Genomic DNA, 16724 nt, shown 5'->3' with positions numbered 1-16724 from the left:
CCCTGCAGGACTGCCGAAGCAAAGCCTGCTCTGGATCTGGAGTATAGAGGGAGATTGTAGTGTTTGGAGAATGTATGCACGGAGCTCCATGTAGCAGCTTCTAGAATGTCCTTTGTAGGCACCCCTCTTAAGAATGCTGTAGAGGTGGCTGTATCTCTGGTGGAATGTGGCCTGACATTGGCTGGAACAGTCTTTCCATGAAAGGAATAACAGAATCTGATGCAATGTCCAATCCATTTTGAAATTGTCTGTTTTGAAATTGCTTTTCCTTGGACTGCAGGGGCGTAAGCTACAAAACGTTGTTCAGACTTCCTACTGGCCTTGGTTCTGTCCAGGTAGTATCGAAGTTGTCTGTGAATGTCCAAGGTATGTAACAGTCTTTCCCCCTTATTCTCAGGATTGGGGAAGAAAGCAGGCAGATGAATAGCTTGATTTAATGAAACCCTAGATACCACCTTAGGCATAAAAGTAGGGTTGGTCCCTTAATGAAACCCTGTCTCTGTGAAAAATTATGAACGGTGGTATTGTCATTAGGGCCTGTAGTTCCGAAACCCTTCTTGCTGAGGTAATTGCCAACAGGAAAGCTGTCTTCCATGAGAGAAACTGCAAGTCACCTGTAGCTGCTGGCTCAAATGGAGGTAGAGTCAGTTTTTCTAGGACAAAATTGAGGTCCCAGGCTGGTACTGGGGCCTTTCTTGGTGGCTTAATGTTCTTGATTCCCCTGAGGAATTGCCTTAGCAAAGGGTGTGAAAAGACAGGAGGATCAGTGTTATATCTAGCTGAAATAGCTGATGCATGTACCTTTATGGAAGAATATGAGAGGCCGTTCTTTAGGATATCTGCCAAATATTCCAAGATGAGTGGGATGTTCAACAATGATGCATCATGTCCCTTGCTGGTATTCCAATTGCTGAATCTCTTCCATTTTGCTAAGTAAACCTTTCTGGTGGATGGTCTTCGAGCCTCTGTTAGTATCCGCTGAACTTCCTTGGAGAGAGATAGGCTGAGGTTACTTATGGGATCTCCCAGGCTGTTAGCTGCAGTGTCTGAAGGTTTGGATGCACTGTTTTGAAATTGTGTTGAGTCAAAAGTAGAGGCCAATGGGGAAGGGCCCACCTCCTGGTGTGACATATGCTCCATAGTAGTGGGTACCAGTGTTGTCTTGGCCAGTCCAGAGCTATTATGATTCCCTTGGGTCTCTCTGCTTTGATCTTTAGTAATACTGAGGTCATCATTGGCAGAGGTGGGAATGCATAGATTGATAGGAAGTTCCAGTTGAATGAGAGAGCATCTATTTTCCAAGCTTTTGGATGGTATGTCCTTGTGCAGAATTTTTGTAGATGATGGTTGAGGTGAGAGGCAAATAGGTCTACTTCTGGCCTGCCCCATGTCGAAGTGAGTTGTGTGAAGATCTTCAGATGTAACCTCCACTCATGTGGATCTGTGAAATTCCTGCTTAGGCTGTCCGCCAAGACATTGTCTTTGCCTGGAACAAACTGGGATTGTAACTGGATGTTTAGGCTCAGTGATTTTTCCCAAAGATGCATTGTCAGTCTGCAAAGGGGGTAAGAGTGGGTGCCCCCTTGCTTGTTTATATACCACATCACAGTGGTGTTGTCTGTCTGTATCAGTAAATGGCCTTGCTGAAGTTGGTGTTGAAAGGCCTCGATGGCATGCATTACTGCCAGCATTTCCTTTTGGTTTATATGCAGATGTGTTTCCTTTGGAGACCATTGTCCTAGTATACACCTGCCTTCCTTGTGCGCCCCCCATCCAAGGTCTGAGGCGTCTGTGGTCATGGTCTGTGTTATCTGTGGTTTTTTGAATGACATACCTGTGTTTGCCTGGCTCACCGAGGCCCACCATAGGAATTCCTTTTGTAGGCATGGAATGAGCGGTATGGTTGTCTCCAAGTTGTTGCTGTGCTGAGACCAAATGCTTTTTAGGTACCACTGAAGCTTTCTCATGTGTAGTCTTGCTAATGGAACCAGGAGAATGCAGGATGCCATGTAACCCAGGGCCTGTAGGAATCTCCTTGCAGTCATCTGGGTGAGTTTTGCTAAACCTTTGAAGTAATGAGTTAACTTCTCTTGCTTGTCTTCTGTCAGGTAAGCCATTTGAGAGGCTGTGTCTAATTTGGCTCCTAAGAAGATTATTTTCTGGGATGGCTGCAGTCTTGACTTTTGGAAGTTGACTGTGTATCCCAGAGCTTGTAGTAATCTTATGACATAGTCCAAGTTTTTTGTCAACATCAATTTGTCTTCCGCTTGTATGAGGCAGTCGTCCAGGTGCGGTAAATTTGTATCCCCTGGAGCCTGCAATGAGCAATTACTGAAGCCAGGCATTTTGTGAATACTCTGGGCAGTAGATAAGCCAAATGGCAATGCTGAGAATTGATAATGCTCTGGCCCTGCAAGAAATCTGAGGTATCTTCTGCAGCTGTGTCTGATAGGGACATGCAGGTATGCCTCCTTGAGGTCCAGAGTAATCAGCCAAGACCCCTTGCCCAGCATGGGAAGGAGTTGCTGTAGAGTCAGCATTTTGAACTTTGGTACTATGAGAAAGGTGTTTAATGCGGACAAATCCAGTATTGGTCTCCATTGAGATTCTTTTCTTGGAACAAGGAACAGTCTTGAGTAAAATCCCTGGCCTTGTTCTTGTTGTGGAACTTTTTCTATTGCTTTCATCCGAGTCAGCAGAGAGATTTGCTTGATAGCCTCTGCCCTCTGGTTTGGTGGTAGGTTTGGCATGCCTTGTTTTTTTGGTAAGGTATGAAAATGGAACCTGTAGCCTCGGTCTATAATGTCCAAAAACCATTTGTCCTTTGTCAGTCTGTGCCAATTTTCTGCAAACAGAGATAATTTCCCGCCCAAGGGAGCTTCTATTTGTTCCCTGGTAGGCGGAAGTAGAGGAAAGTCATTGAGATTGAGGCTGTGTGGCAGGTGAAACCCCTGCGTCGCTTCTTTGGTTTCCTGGCTGCCATTGTCGTCCCCTGTAAGGACCTCTGTATTGGCCTCTTCCACGGCCACGTCTGTTTTTACCCCTTTGAAACTTTTCTGTATTAGGAAAGGACCAGTTTTTTGAAGGCCAATTCCTACTGAATCTGGGGGGTTGAACCTGGAGGAAATCTTTCACCGTCTGAACTGATTTTGCTTTTTCCTCGATGGTCTTTAACACATCCTTAGCATTAGCACCAAAAAGCTTGTTCTTTTCCAAAGGTGCATCCAGAAGTTTTGCCTTCACATGATCTGGTAGAGGTTGATCTTTTAACCATGCATGTCTTTGAATGACTGCCCCTGTGATAGCTGCCCTACATGAAGCTTCCAGTGCATCATATCCACACTGTAGGAAGTGATTGCTTACTTGCTGAGTATTATGTACAGCTTCCTGCAAAGCCTTCCTTCTAAAGGATCAGGAGTGGCCAATGTTTTTTGTAAATCTTCTAACAGGAAATCCTGATATTGTAACATATGAAAAAGGCAATTCAAAGCTCTCATAGATAAGGTAGTGGAAGTGTAAACCTTTTTGCCCCATCTCTCTAATGACCTAGCTTCCCTGTTGGAGGTCAATGGATTTTTAGAGGTGGAAGCTGAAACTCCTTTAGGCCCCTGTGAAATAGTTTCCAAATCACCAGAATGGGCCCTGAATAAATGGGAATGTGTTTCTGGCACCCTGTAATACCTGTCTGGCTTGGCTGGAGCAGGAGGAAGAGAGTCAGGGGTAACACTAGAGTCAGAATATAAATCATCCAAAACATCAAGCACAGGAGGAATAGCTAAGGGCCTGTGCTGGGGCTTCTTAAGGAAAGTCCGAAGGCGTTTTCTGGAATCAGAATATTCCTGGCCTTGCCACTTGAAATGTTCCCTCATGGTATGCAGAACTTCCCCAAAAGAAATATCCTCAGGAGGGGAGGCCGAGGGAATGGAATCCTCTGCATCCGAGTCCTCATAGGTCTGGAAGAGCTCTTCCTGGCTATCAGAGTGGACAGAGCCCTCAGAATCTTCATCTGACGGAATAGGGTCAGGGGGTTCAACCCGGGGCCTTTTATCAGAAGGAGGCTGGGATCCTCTCTCAGGATGGGCCTGTGAACCTCTAATCATAGAAATTAAATCAGCAGCCATAGACATAATTTGTGTCTCTGGAGTAGGCTGAGGTAAGGTTTTAGTAGTAAGATGTTTTGATTTGCTGGCTGCCTTAGCCCTAGTGTAGGCCTTAATAGACATGGCCATAGGAGGCCTGGCAGCTCCACGTGCAGGAGTGACCTTGTCTACAGCAATGGTCTCGGGCATTTCCTTGGTTTCGGTATCCGGAGGAAAATCAATAACTGGCGTCGGAGTGATAACCGGAATCGGAGTCGTCGGTAATGCGGTGTCTTCGGTTCGGAGCGGTGGAGAAACCGTCTCAGAGGGAACCGGAGCACTCGCGATAGGTTTTGGCGTGGAGTCGGTGGTAGACGCGGGCCGAGGATGTCGGTCCCGGTCTTTTCGTTTCCTGGGAGTTTGCGATGTCGGAAGTTCCGACGGCATTGTGTAAGCAAATTTTTCGCCGAAAAAATCTTCAGTGAACTCCGCCCGGCGCCTGAGAGTGCACTTGTTGAAGCGAGCACAGGCTACACAGGCCGAGACGTCATGGTCTGGGCCAAGGCAAGGAAGACAGTAAGAGTGGAAATCCTTATGAGGTATTTGTTTACCACAAGAAAGACAATTGTTAACTTTTTCAGTAATTTCTGACATCGGCTGAGGCAAGAAAAGGTCCCCAACGGGGTACTTAGCTTTTTTGCGAACTGCTTCTGCTTCGGGCACCGCGCGGCAAGAAAGACTGAAGAAAATAGCGTCGGCTGATGCTTATGTACCCCAGCCGCTCTGACGGAGGAAAATGCGACATCAGCCGACGTCGGACCCAGACTTTGGAATCCGGCCGACCGAGGGCTGCCTGAGGCAGGACAACCCATATGTTATGACTGCAGTTGCATTCTTGAAGGACATCCACGTCTGGTTTCTGGCCTAACCTTTGGCTGCGAGCCGGCTGGAGCCGAGCGGTCGGGAGACCGCATCCTCCTTCTGAGGCTTCTCCCCTTCCCTGGACCTCTTGGCGGGAGTTTGAGGCCCAGAGACTGAGGAAGAGGTAGAAGCTGCTGCTGCTGCTACACCTGACGTGGGGGGTATAAGGGCTACAGTTCCCGAAGACGGAAGCAGGCCCTTGAAAATGAGTTTATACCTGCAGTCCTTCAGTGCCCTAGGATTAAACCTGGCACAGATAGGACAGCAGGTTTGTAGGTGGGCCGCCCCTAAGCACAGAGTGTGACCATCGGCCGGGGAGAGCTTATGGACACACACTGTGCACTTTCTGACACCTAGTTTAGGGGTTTCAGCTATGTCCCTAAACAGGCCCAGAACACTCACACACTCACACTAAGACAGAATAGGATAGATGGAAAGAGAGAAAAGCTTTTTTTTTTTCATTTTCCGATGACTGCTTGGGGAGGATAGAAAGAAACGTTAAGAGGGAAGTAAAAGGCACCAAAATGCACTTACAAAACCCAACAACTAGCCAAGACTCGGACCACAATGCCTGCTTTTCCAGCGGCAAATGAGATCTGAAGGGAGGAAGTAGACATGAGGCATTATGGGTAAGGGGAGGACCTTGGAGCTCGGATTAGATGCTGGATATGTGGCCGTGTCAGATCCGATACAGATCCATAACCCATAGGTTGAAAACAAACAAAGTCAACTACTTCAGATATACTGTTTTTTTATGAATGTGCTATCCCGAAGAAGGCAGTTTTTACTATAAAGATGAAAGTACTTAACTTTTCACAATTAAAGCTCATGGTAGCGCATCTGCAAGTGGCAATTTGATTTCCTTGCTTTCAGTTTGTTTAATTTGTTTAGTTGTGTACTGTTTTTTTCAGTTTCTAAAATGAACAGATACAAGGTCTGATAACTTGAAGCAACTAAACTACTCCAAGAGAATAATGAACTCATTGTATGGTCCATGCCAACAACAGTAATACTATACAGGACCAGACCTTGAATCTTTTACACTGGAAGACTGTAAACTGCAAGATGAAGATATGTCTCCATGACAACAATTAAGACTCTAAACGTTCATTTATCTAGTACTGTCAACTGCTGATCTTCAAATATTTTTATATATTTTTAATGTATTGATCTTACAATATAAAATTGCTTGCACAACTTTATACAGCCCCTGTTAAACAGTGTTTATTTTTTGGATTCATTTTTGTACATATACTCTCTGAACAGCATTCTGCATTTGTAAATACATACTTGTGAAAAAAATAGCTTCTCTGCTCTGTGAGCCCTGGTCACGCTCAAAAGGCTCAGATGACCAGCTCACTTACCAGCAAGAAACTCATAACCTGTACTTCACAAAAAGAAGGGCTACAACAGAAATAAGAAAATTATTATAACACTTACAGTAGACAAAGTACAGTTGTGTAAAATCTTACCATAACAGTAGATGCCCTTTTCTTCATATGTTTGTTCTCCTTTGTCCTTGGGGGTGTTCTTTTCCTCATGGACAACTCATTTCTGGGTAACTGTGTCCTTGCATCACCTTTATGCCCAGGCTCAACACGGGGAACATACATGTGATGTGTATGGTGCGTATATAATCTAAAGGTTTTGATTTACTGGCCAAATGTTGGTCTATCCTTGGTAGGAAATCCCTTCAGTGAAGAATACGGCAACAGAGATATAAAGGACATCTATTCTACCAATTTTCCCTTAGAAATAGATAGGCAGGAATGAACCTAAAAGATTTGTTGTTTAATGCATATTACCATGACAATAAATAATAAGAAAGACAGATGCAGCTCGTAACACTCCATGTACACTGAATTAATTGCAAGGATTACTTCAGTCTTCTGAAGCTGTGAAAAAATGTGTGGCAGTTCATGCAGTTAAAAACATTGGCAAATCTATAATTATTAATCATTCTTTAGTTGTACAGCACTTATCTATATCAAAAGATGAAAATAATACATTTAAGCATTACACCTAGCAAAATATAAAGAACAAACAACCTTCACAATCAACGACTACATGTACCATACTCAGGACTTTGCCTGGAGTGCCAATTTGTCTCCGCTATTCTCCTAATAATCACCTGCTAGCCAGAGGAGCAAAAAAAGAAAGACATCAGGAGATGAAGGCCGAAAAATGTTAAGTGCATGTCTTTCAATTCCATCTCTAGGCAAACATATAGGTCTTTCCTACCGAAACTGCAATGCTATACTATCTCTAACACACACATAGAGTAAATCATTTAAGTAGCTGTGATGTTAACCGTGGCTGCTTACCTAATTACTGGCACTCACACTGATTTGCAGGGACCAATCCGCCTTTCTTTTACACTGCTGATCATCATACCCTCTGAAAACTTACACCTAGGGCAGCTGTTCCTTCACCCTGCTTACCTATGGCTTAAATAAACAACAATTAAATACTTACTGTACTTGCTCCAGAAATGTGATAAATCAGAATGACTAGCTGCATCCAGCCTTTCCATTCATCTGTCTGTTCTCGATTAAGCAGTTTTGTCTGTGAAATGAAAACACATTTAAGAAGAAGTAAGACTAACTTTCTTCCCTACTCTCACTTTAATCAACCTTCATTCATTTTTTGCTATGTAATAATACTGTTTGTACTGATTCGTAACAAATCCATGAAGACTAAAAATCACTGAGAGGGCCACTTTTTATGGAAAATTTAACAGCATCAGTTTAAAAACAATGAAACTATTCAGGACTGTCAATGTGGTCCTACAGCTTATGCTGGGATTTTTTTGATTTATTAACTCATTTAGTGACTAAGAAGGCAGACTGATTCAAAATGTGCACTTTTCAGCCACAGCATAGAATAATGAAATACAGTACGGCATTCAAACACAACAAGGGAAATAACATACAATAAAAACCGCTACATTAATCCATTCAAAACTAACTTTAGCAGAGTAGGAGACATACACAAAAAAGAAGTTATGCACTCACCATAACATTCCACCTGTGCTGTCCATTTCCATTCTTCCTCAACACATGGGTTTGGATCAGATCCTCGGATCCGACTCGGCCACTATTTCACATCTCGTGGATAGTACAAGCTCCTCCCTTACCCAAAATGCAGCAGTCCCCCTTATTCCCCAGATCTTGCTTCTTATTGTATGACGCAATAAATTTATAAATTTAAGGTGGAATGTCACCATCTGGAGCTCAAACAGAAGGAACTTTGGTTCCTATAATGCTCTCCTGTTTTTCCAGAAGTCATCAAGAGAAAAGTGGTACGGGGCTGCAGGGAGGGGAGTTGAGGAAGAATGAAAATAGACAACACAGATGGAAAGTTATGGTGAGTACATAACTTCTTTATCTGATGCTGTCAATTTTCATTCATTACTCAACATATGGGGCAGAGTACCCAGCTACATGAATCCCAGGTGGACTCCAAGGAAGGATACTCTCTAGTAATGTAAAGCCAAAGGCAGCTCTTCCCCTCGGAGACCAGATCCAATTTGTAATGAGTAATAAAGGTATGAGGGTTAGCCCAAGCTGCAGCTGAACAAATATCGTCCATGGGAGTCCTGGATAAAAAAGCTGATGAAGTTGCCATAGACCTGGTTGAATGGCCTCTTAAGGGCTTTGGCAAAACCAGACCAAACTTTTTATAGACAAAGGAAATCCAATCATTCAACCATTTTCATAAAGTTACTTTCAAAACTGGTTGACTCAATCTGGTTTCTGAAAAGATACAAATAACTGATCTGATTTTCTAAATTTCTCTGATTTGTGCAGATAAAAACAATTTCTGTGAAAATCTAGTAAGTGCAAAATATATTCACCTTTGTTCTAAAAATTTAGAATGAATACAGGAAGGTTAATAGTTTGATTAATGTTGGATCCTGACACCACCTTAGGAAGGAAGGACTGGTTCTTAAGGACACCCTTATCCTTATGAAAAATTAAATGGGGAGGCTTGGAAGAAAAAGCTGAAACTCTTCATGCTGATGTTATGGCTATGAGAAATATAGTTTTCTAAGCCAGATGACGCAATTCACATTCTGAAGTTGGTTCAAAGGGTCTCTGAGTTAGAGCGTGTAACATTAAATTCAGATCCCATGGTGGAGTAGGGTCCTTGAAGTTTGGTTTGAGTAGAAAGGTTCCTTTTATAAAGGCCTTACAAAGATGTGAAGAAACCAAACTAGAATTATCAGCTCCAATATGGAAATTGGAGGCAGCTGACTGAACCTTGACTGTAGAGGGACTAGCCCCTTCATTAAAACTAGAAGTCAGGAATTCAAGAATTTTATGTACTGGTGCTGAAAAAAGGTCCACGTCTTCTTGTTGTGCCCAAAAGAAAAATCATTTCCATTTGCTCTTGTAAATCTTCACAGTGGAAACTTTGTGGGAAAATAAAAGAATGTGGTGCACCGTAGAAGAGATCGCTGGATGTCTGACTATCAATGGAATGGAGAAACCATGGAGTAGATTTTAAGCACAAGATGTCCGGGAGAGTCATGTAGGTTGGATGAGACAGGAGGTCTGTAATTGGATCCAAAATCCAAGGTAGGTAAACTACATGAAGCCAAAGGAAGGGAAACCAAATCTGTGAAGGCGAATAAGGGGTAAAGAGGATGACTTTGCTCTTCAATCGGGATGCTTTCTGCAGGAATTTGGGGATTAAGGGAGTTGGGGGATAAGCGTACAGGAGACCTGGGGACCAGTCTTGAAGGAAAGCGTCTCTCGGTGACTCCCCAAGTGGGGTGATTAGGGCAAAGAACCTGCTGCATTTGTTGTTCAGAGGAGATGCAAATAGGTTGCAGCATGGTTGGCCCCATTGGCAGAATATCATTTCTGCCACTTCTTTGTTAAGAAACCATTTGTGAGGTAATAAAATGGATCTGCTCAACTTGTCTGCTATCAGACTGGATCTCCCAGCATGTGCATTGCTACCAGAAATCAATTTGCAGAGATCACCCATTGCCATACTCTCATAGCTTCTCGACACAAGGGGTAAGATCTGGTTCCTCCTTGTTTGTTGATGTACTTTACTACAGACATATTGTCCGTTTGAATCGCAATAGTTCCTGAAAGGAAGAGAGTCTTGGAACGCCTACAACTCTAGGAATACTGCTCTGATATCCAGCACATTGATATGCAAGTTGGCATCTTTGGGGGACCACTTGGCCTTGAATAGTCTTCCCCAGGAAATGCCACCCCCCACTTGATCTGGGAAGCATCTGTACTCAGAATGGCCTTGGGCTGAGGGAAGATGAATGCACGACCTTGCAATATTTGATCTGGGCAAATCCACCACTAAAGGTACTTTTTGCAGACCTGAGATATGTTGAACTTGGTGGACATAGCTTGATGTAAAATGGACCACTGGGTTGGTAATATCCACTGGAGAATTCTCATATGATATCTTGCTAGTAGAAGGAGAAGTATTCCGTGGACATCGATGCCAAGGTCTGTAATATCTTTTGGGCTGGCAGTAATGCATTCCGGATTATCCTTTTGACTTGAAAATGAATGGTTTGAACTCTAGGCAAGGGAAGAGATGCTGTCATTGACATTGTGTTGAAAATGGTCCCTATGAATTCTAATCTCTGAGATGGCTGAAGTTGAGATTTGCTGTGGTTAACTGTAATACCTACATTGGAACAAATCTGAAGTACATAGTTTTGAACTGTTATCAGCAGATGCTTGGTCGAGGCAGTTCAGAGCATCCGTTCATTTTTATGTAACAGTACGCGTCCTGGAGATCTACTGGCACATCAAGTTGTCCTTGTACAGGAATGGTAAAATGGACTGACCTGTGACCATCCATAACTTGGTACACTGAACTAACTTGTTCAGAATGGTGAGTTCCAAGATTGGTCTCCAGTCCCCTGTTTTCTTCGGCACTAATAAAAATCTTGAGTAAGTTCTGGATCTTTTTTTTTTGTATTTCCAAACCTATTTTCCTCTGACTAGGTGGAATGTTGGGAATTTTGTTCTGTAATGGCAGTGGTAAGGAAAAGGGAATTATATAGCATCTGGAAATAATCCTCTGCACCCAAGTATCTTTTATGTCTAGCCAGGCTACCTGGTGCAGGGATAAGTGACCCCTGTCTGCCTCCAGAGGTCAGCAATCGGGTCTCCTTTCAGAAACGTTGACAGGGCCTGCCAGGGAAAGAATTTCTGGACCCTTGGTTCTGCTGGCCTGCTCTGCCACAAGGATGGCATCTCCCATTTGAGTTCCCTCTGTCCCTGGGGGAACCCCCCCTCTACGTGGCCAATGGAACAGACCCTGGGATTTCCTGAACCACATCTTTCGACAACCTCATCGATTATTGGAAAAGGTCCTTTGAGGGGGTCCAAAAACATACGCCCAAACAAGACAGGGTCTTACCATCTTTCTCTCACCTGGAGAGTGTCTTTCAACTTGGGATCAAATAATGAACTTCCATGAAAAGGAGCATTGACAAAGGATGTCTTGAAGCGCTCTGCAAAATCACACAGACGCATCCAGGCATACTCTGATGGAAATGCCTGAACCTGCCACTCTTGAGGTTCATTTAACTATGTGAAATAAGCCTCATAGATGAGTTTGAAATAGACTGAAAGGTCACTAACTGTCAAGCAACAGAATACTCTGCCTCAGAAGTACTAGTCCCTGAGTAGTGGGATTTTGAGAGCTCCTTGATCAAATCCCGCTGTAATCTGGTAAAGTGTGGCATGTAATTCAGGGACCAGAGTGCAAAGGTTGCTGATGTATACAACATGCTTCCCAAATCTGTCCAGCTCCCTAGACTCTCCGTTAGGGGGATGAACAGAAGAAATCTGTTCTGCGAATTCTTTTTTGGTGGCTGACCCCATGACCATAGCATCCACAAGTACACCTTTGTTCCAAAGTTCCCTTTCAGTGGTCCCAGGATCCTATCTTGTCTCTTGGAGATTGGGTCTACAGAATCCAGTTCCTTCCACACCCACTGAAAGATCAAATCGATGAGCTTATCAGTGGGTGAAGTCACCAAGGAAGTAGACAGGCCAGTATCAAATGCCTCCAGGAATAACAATTCCTCTTGAGAAGGGTTGTTGGTAGACCAACCATCCCTCTGTTTCAAGATTTCTAAAATGTCTCCAAATGAGACGTCATCAGGTGGTGATCTTGGGGACCCTTCCCCTTCATTGAAATCAGTATCTTCCATGACTGACTCCTGAGGGGGAGTCCAAGTAACTCCTCTTGCACTTCCTCTTCCTAGGGACTTCTGCTGGATACTCCTGAGAAGTATCAGAAGAAATAATTATGCCCTGTAGGGTCACCTGGAGACTTTGGGCTGGCTTCCCCTGTGGAGTAGAATGTTGAGGCTCACAACATAAAGACATCTGAGAATCAGAGGGAAGATCTGAGGGGGGCTCCATCTTATCTCTAGAAGAGAATACTCCCTCTACCACCTTGAGGGCAGAACGCTCTGGGTAGAAAGAAAAGTACAGTTTTGTACCTACCATAAATGTAGATGTCCGATAGTATGCATCTGCAGTCATAACATATGGGTTGTCCTGCCTCAGGCAGCCCTTCGGTCGGCCGGATTCCAAAGTCTTGGTCTGGCCTCGGCTGATGTCGCACTTTCCCCGACGTCAGAGCGTCTGGGGTATAAAAGCATCAGCCGATGCCATTTTCCTCAGTTTTTCTTGCCCCAGATGCCAGGTGCCCTCTAGGAAGGCTAAATTTGGATAAATGCTGAAAAGTTCCAAACATTTGCAAAATTATATACATGTATAAACAAACAAATACACCATAATAGATTCCCCCAGCTAGCTAAAGAGGGGTAAGTACCTAGGAATACCACAGAGGGTAGGAGGGAGGGTAATCCTGACTGCAGATGCATACCTATTGGACATCTACATTTATGGTAGGTACAAAACTGTACTATGTCCTTCAAGGATGCATCTGCAGTCATAACATATGGGTAAAATACCATAGCCAATCTGGGGGAGGAGGTACCAAGAAAAGGATGGTGTAGTTAAGATCCCCTGCAGGACTGCAGTAGCAAAACCTGCTCTGGATCTGGAGTATAAAGGTAGATTGTAATGCTTGGCAAATGTATGCACGGAGCTCCAAGTAGCAGCTTCTAAAATGTCCTTGGTAGCCACTCCTCATAGGAAGGCTGTAGTGGTGGCCGTGGCCCTTGTGGAATGAGGCCTGATGTTTTCAGGAACTGTCTTTCCATGAAAGGAGTAACAAAATCGAATGCAATTTCCTATCCATTTTGAAATTGTCTGTTTGGAAATTGCTCTTCCTTGCACCCCAGTAGCATATGCTACAAAAAGTTGGTCAGTTTTTCTGCTAGTTTTTGTTCTGTCCAAGTAGTAGCGTAGTTGTCTGTGTATATCCAGGGTGTGCAAAAGTTTTTCCCCTCTATTCTGTGGATTAGGGAAGAACGTAGGCAGGTGAATAGCTTGGTTCAAGGATACCCTAGATACCACCTTTGGCATAAAAGTAGGATTGGTTCTTAGTGAAACTCTGTCCTGGTGGAAAATAAGAAATGGCTGCACTGCCATTAATGCTTGTAACTCAGATACTCTTCTTGCTGAAGTGATTGCCAGAAGGAATGCAGTCTTCCAAGACAGAAACTGTAGATCTGTTGATGCTGCTGGTTCAAAAGGAGGAAGTGTCAGTTTCTCCAGCACAAAGTTGAGATCCCAAGCAGGTAGAGGGGGTCTTCTTGGAGGTTTAATATTTTTGATCCCTCTCAGAAATTGTCTGAGGAGAGGGTGCGAGAAGATAGGTGGATCCACATTGTATTCTGCTGAAATTGCTGAAGCATGAATCTTAATGGAAGAATAGGACAGGCCATTGTGGAACAATTCTGCTAAGTATTCTAGGATGTGTGTTATGTTTGCCAGTGTGACATCTGAGCCTTTTGATGTGCTCCAAATGAGAAATCTCTTCCATTTAGCTGAGTATGTCTTCCTTGTGGAAGGCCTGCGAGCCTCCAAGATAATGTCCTTCACCCTCTGAGATAAAACAGGTGGATTTGGATTTAAGGAATTTTCTAGGCAGTTAGCTGCAATGTTTTCAAGTTGGGATGCAGGGTCTTGAAATTGTTCTGCGTCAGAAGAAGAGGCCATAGGGGGAGAGGCCATAATTTTGCCTGAGACATGCTTCTCAATAATGGATACCAGTGTTGCCTTGGCCAGTCTGGAGCTATTAGTATCACTCTTGGCTGTTCCTCCCTGATCTTCAGTAGAACCCTGTACATCAATGGGAGAGGTGGGAAGGCATATACTGTTAGGGCTTTCCAGCTGAAAGAGAGAGTCCACCCTCCAAGCTTGTGGGTGGTATGTCCTTGAGCAGAATGTCCTCAGTTGATGGTTGAGTGGGGAGGCGAACAGGTCTATCTCCGGCATTCCCCATGTCTTTGCTATGAGTTGGAAGATGTCCGGGTGCAGCATCCATTCGTGTGCATCCATGGTAGTTCTGCTTAAGCTGTCCGCCAGTGTATTTTCTTTCCCTGGTACGAATTGGGACTGTAGTTGGATATTGAGATTCAGGCATAGTTCCCACAGATTCATAGCCATCTGGCATAGTGGGTAAGAGTGTGTGCCTCCCTGCTTGTTTATGTACCACATGACCGTGGTGTTGTCTGTCCTTATTAACAGGTGTCCTGGTTGGAGGAAGGGTTTGAATGCCTCGATTGCATGCTTCACTGCCAGCATTTCCTTTTGGTTTATGTGCATGCTTAGCTGTCCTTGAGGCCATAGGCATTGAATACATTGCCCTCCATGTGTGCTCCCCATCCTCGGTCTGAGGCGTCCGTGGTGATGGTCTGCCTTGGTTTTGGTTTGTTGAAAGGCAACCCTCTGTTGGACTGGCAGGCCTGAGCCCACCACAGGAATTCCCTTTGAAGGCATAGAATGATTGGTATCATGGTTTCTAAACTGTGACTGTGTTGAGACCATACACTCCTTAGGTACCATTGTAATTTCCTCATATGCAGCCTGGCATGTGGTATCAGAATTATGCAGGATGCCATGTAACCCAGGGCCTGCAGGATTTTCCTTGCAGTAAGCTGAGTTTGTCTTGCCAGCATCATGAAGTAATCTGGAAGTTGTTTTTGTTTTTCTTCTGTGAGAAAGGCCATTTGGGTGGTTGTGTCCAGATCTGCACCCAAAAAGGTTATCCTTTGGGATGGTACTAGTCTTGACTTTTGGATGTTGACTGTGTATCCCAAAGTCTGTAGCAGGTGTATGGCATAGGCCAAGTCGTTTATCAAATTTCCCTTGTTGCCCGCTTGTATTAGGCAGTCGTCCAGGTATGGGTAAATTTGAATTCCCTGTAGTCTGCAATGTGCAATTACTGATGCCAGGCATTTCGTGAATACTCTGGGTGCAGTAGATAAGCCAAAGGGAAATGCTGAGAATTGATAATGCTCTGATCCTGCAAGAAATCTGAGGTGTCTTCTGCAACTTGGTCGAATAGGGACGTGCAGGTATGCCTCCTTGAGATCTAGAGTCACCAGCCAAGACTCCTTGCCCAACATGGGAAGAAGTTGCTGTAGGGTCAGCATTTTGAATTTTGGCACAATGAGATAAGTGTTCAGTGCGGACAGGTCGAGAATAGGCCTCCATTGATTTTCTTTTCTTGGTACAAGGAATAGTCTGGAGTAAAATCCTTGGCCTTGTTCTGAACATGGTACCTTCTCTATGGCTTTCATCTGAAGTAAATTGTTGATCTGTGTTAAAGCCTCTGCCCTCTGATTTGGTGGAAGGTTTGGCATTCCGCTTCTTTTTGGCAAAGTGTGGAAGTGGAACCTGTATCCTTTGTCTATTATCTGCAGTGTCCATGTATCCTTTGTAATATAATGCCAGTTTTTTGAGAATAAAGCCAGCTTTCTGCCCAAGGGTGCTTCCAGTTGTTCCCTGGTAGGTGGAATCAGAGTTAAGCCATTGAGCCTGTCCTGGTGTAGTGGTTGTTGTTGTTGCACTACTTCTCTGGTTGGCAGGCTGCCACTGACGGCCTCTGTAGGAGCCCTTAGATTGACCTCTGCCTCTAGGGTGCCTGTTCCTGCCTCTCTGGGCTCTGTCCGAGTCTGGAAAGGACCAATTCTTAGTAGGCCAGTTTCTGCTGAATCTCGGTGGTTGTACTTGCAGGAAATCTTTAACTGTTTGCACAGATTTTGCCTTTTCTTCAACCTTTTTTAGATCTCCTGAGCAGAGGAGCCAAATAAATTTTGTTACTACATTGGAGCATCCAGGAGTTTAGCTTTGACATGGTCTGGCAAGATTGTTCCTTCAGCCAGGCATGCCTCTGAATAACTGCTCCAGTCATAGCTGATCTAAATGAAGCCTCCAGTGCATCATAGCCACATTTTAAGAAGTGATTACTAACCTGTTGTGAATTGTGTACCAAATCCTGAAGGGATTTACGGTCTAGGGTTCAGGAGAAGAAAGTTTCTTATTCAGTTCATCTAACAAATACTCTTGGTACTGTATCATATGAAATTGACAGTTTAATGCCCTGACAGAAAGAGTTGCAGAAGTATACACCTTCTTTCCCCATCTCTCTAAAGCTCTAGACTCTCTTTCAGAGGGTAGAGGATTTTTGGCAGTAGGCCACAACCCCTTTAGGGCCCTGAGAAATAGTTCCTGGGTCTGCAGAATGTGCTTTATACAGATGGAAATGAGAATCCGGGACCCTGTAGTATCTGTCAGGTTTGGCAGG

At 44.1% G+C, this 16724-nt stretch overlaps 1 protein-coding gene across 1 annotated transcript in view; it reads right to left on the bottom strand.

Moving 5' to 3' along the window:
- Window positions 1-16724, bottom strand: part of CASD1 (CAS1 domain containing 1) — a 1910820-nt gene that overhangs the window by 867968 nt on the left and 1026128 nt on the right. The window contains exon 10 of the mRNA XM_044065969.1: window positions 7476-7565. Coding sequence (XP_043921904.1) covers window positions 7476-7565 — 90 coding nt within the window. The remainder of the gene's footprint in view (window positions 1-7475; window positions 7566-16724) is intronic.

Source organism: Protopterus annectens, chromosome 3.part0 (assembly GCF_019279795.1).
Source record: "Protopterus annectens isolate FY-2018-M chromosome 3.part0, PAN1.0, whole genome shotgun sequence".
In the NCBI taxonomy this organism is placed as follows: Eukaryota; Metazoa; Chordata; order Ceratodontiformes; family Protopteridae; genus Protopterus; species Protopterus annectens.
Note: the sequence above shows the minus strand (reverse complement) of the source record. Positions and strands in the feature narration are given on the sequence as shown.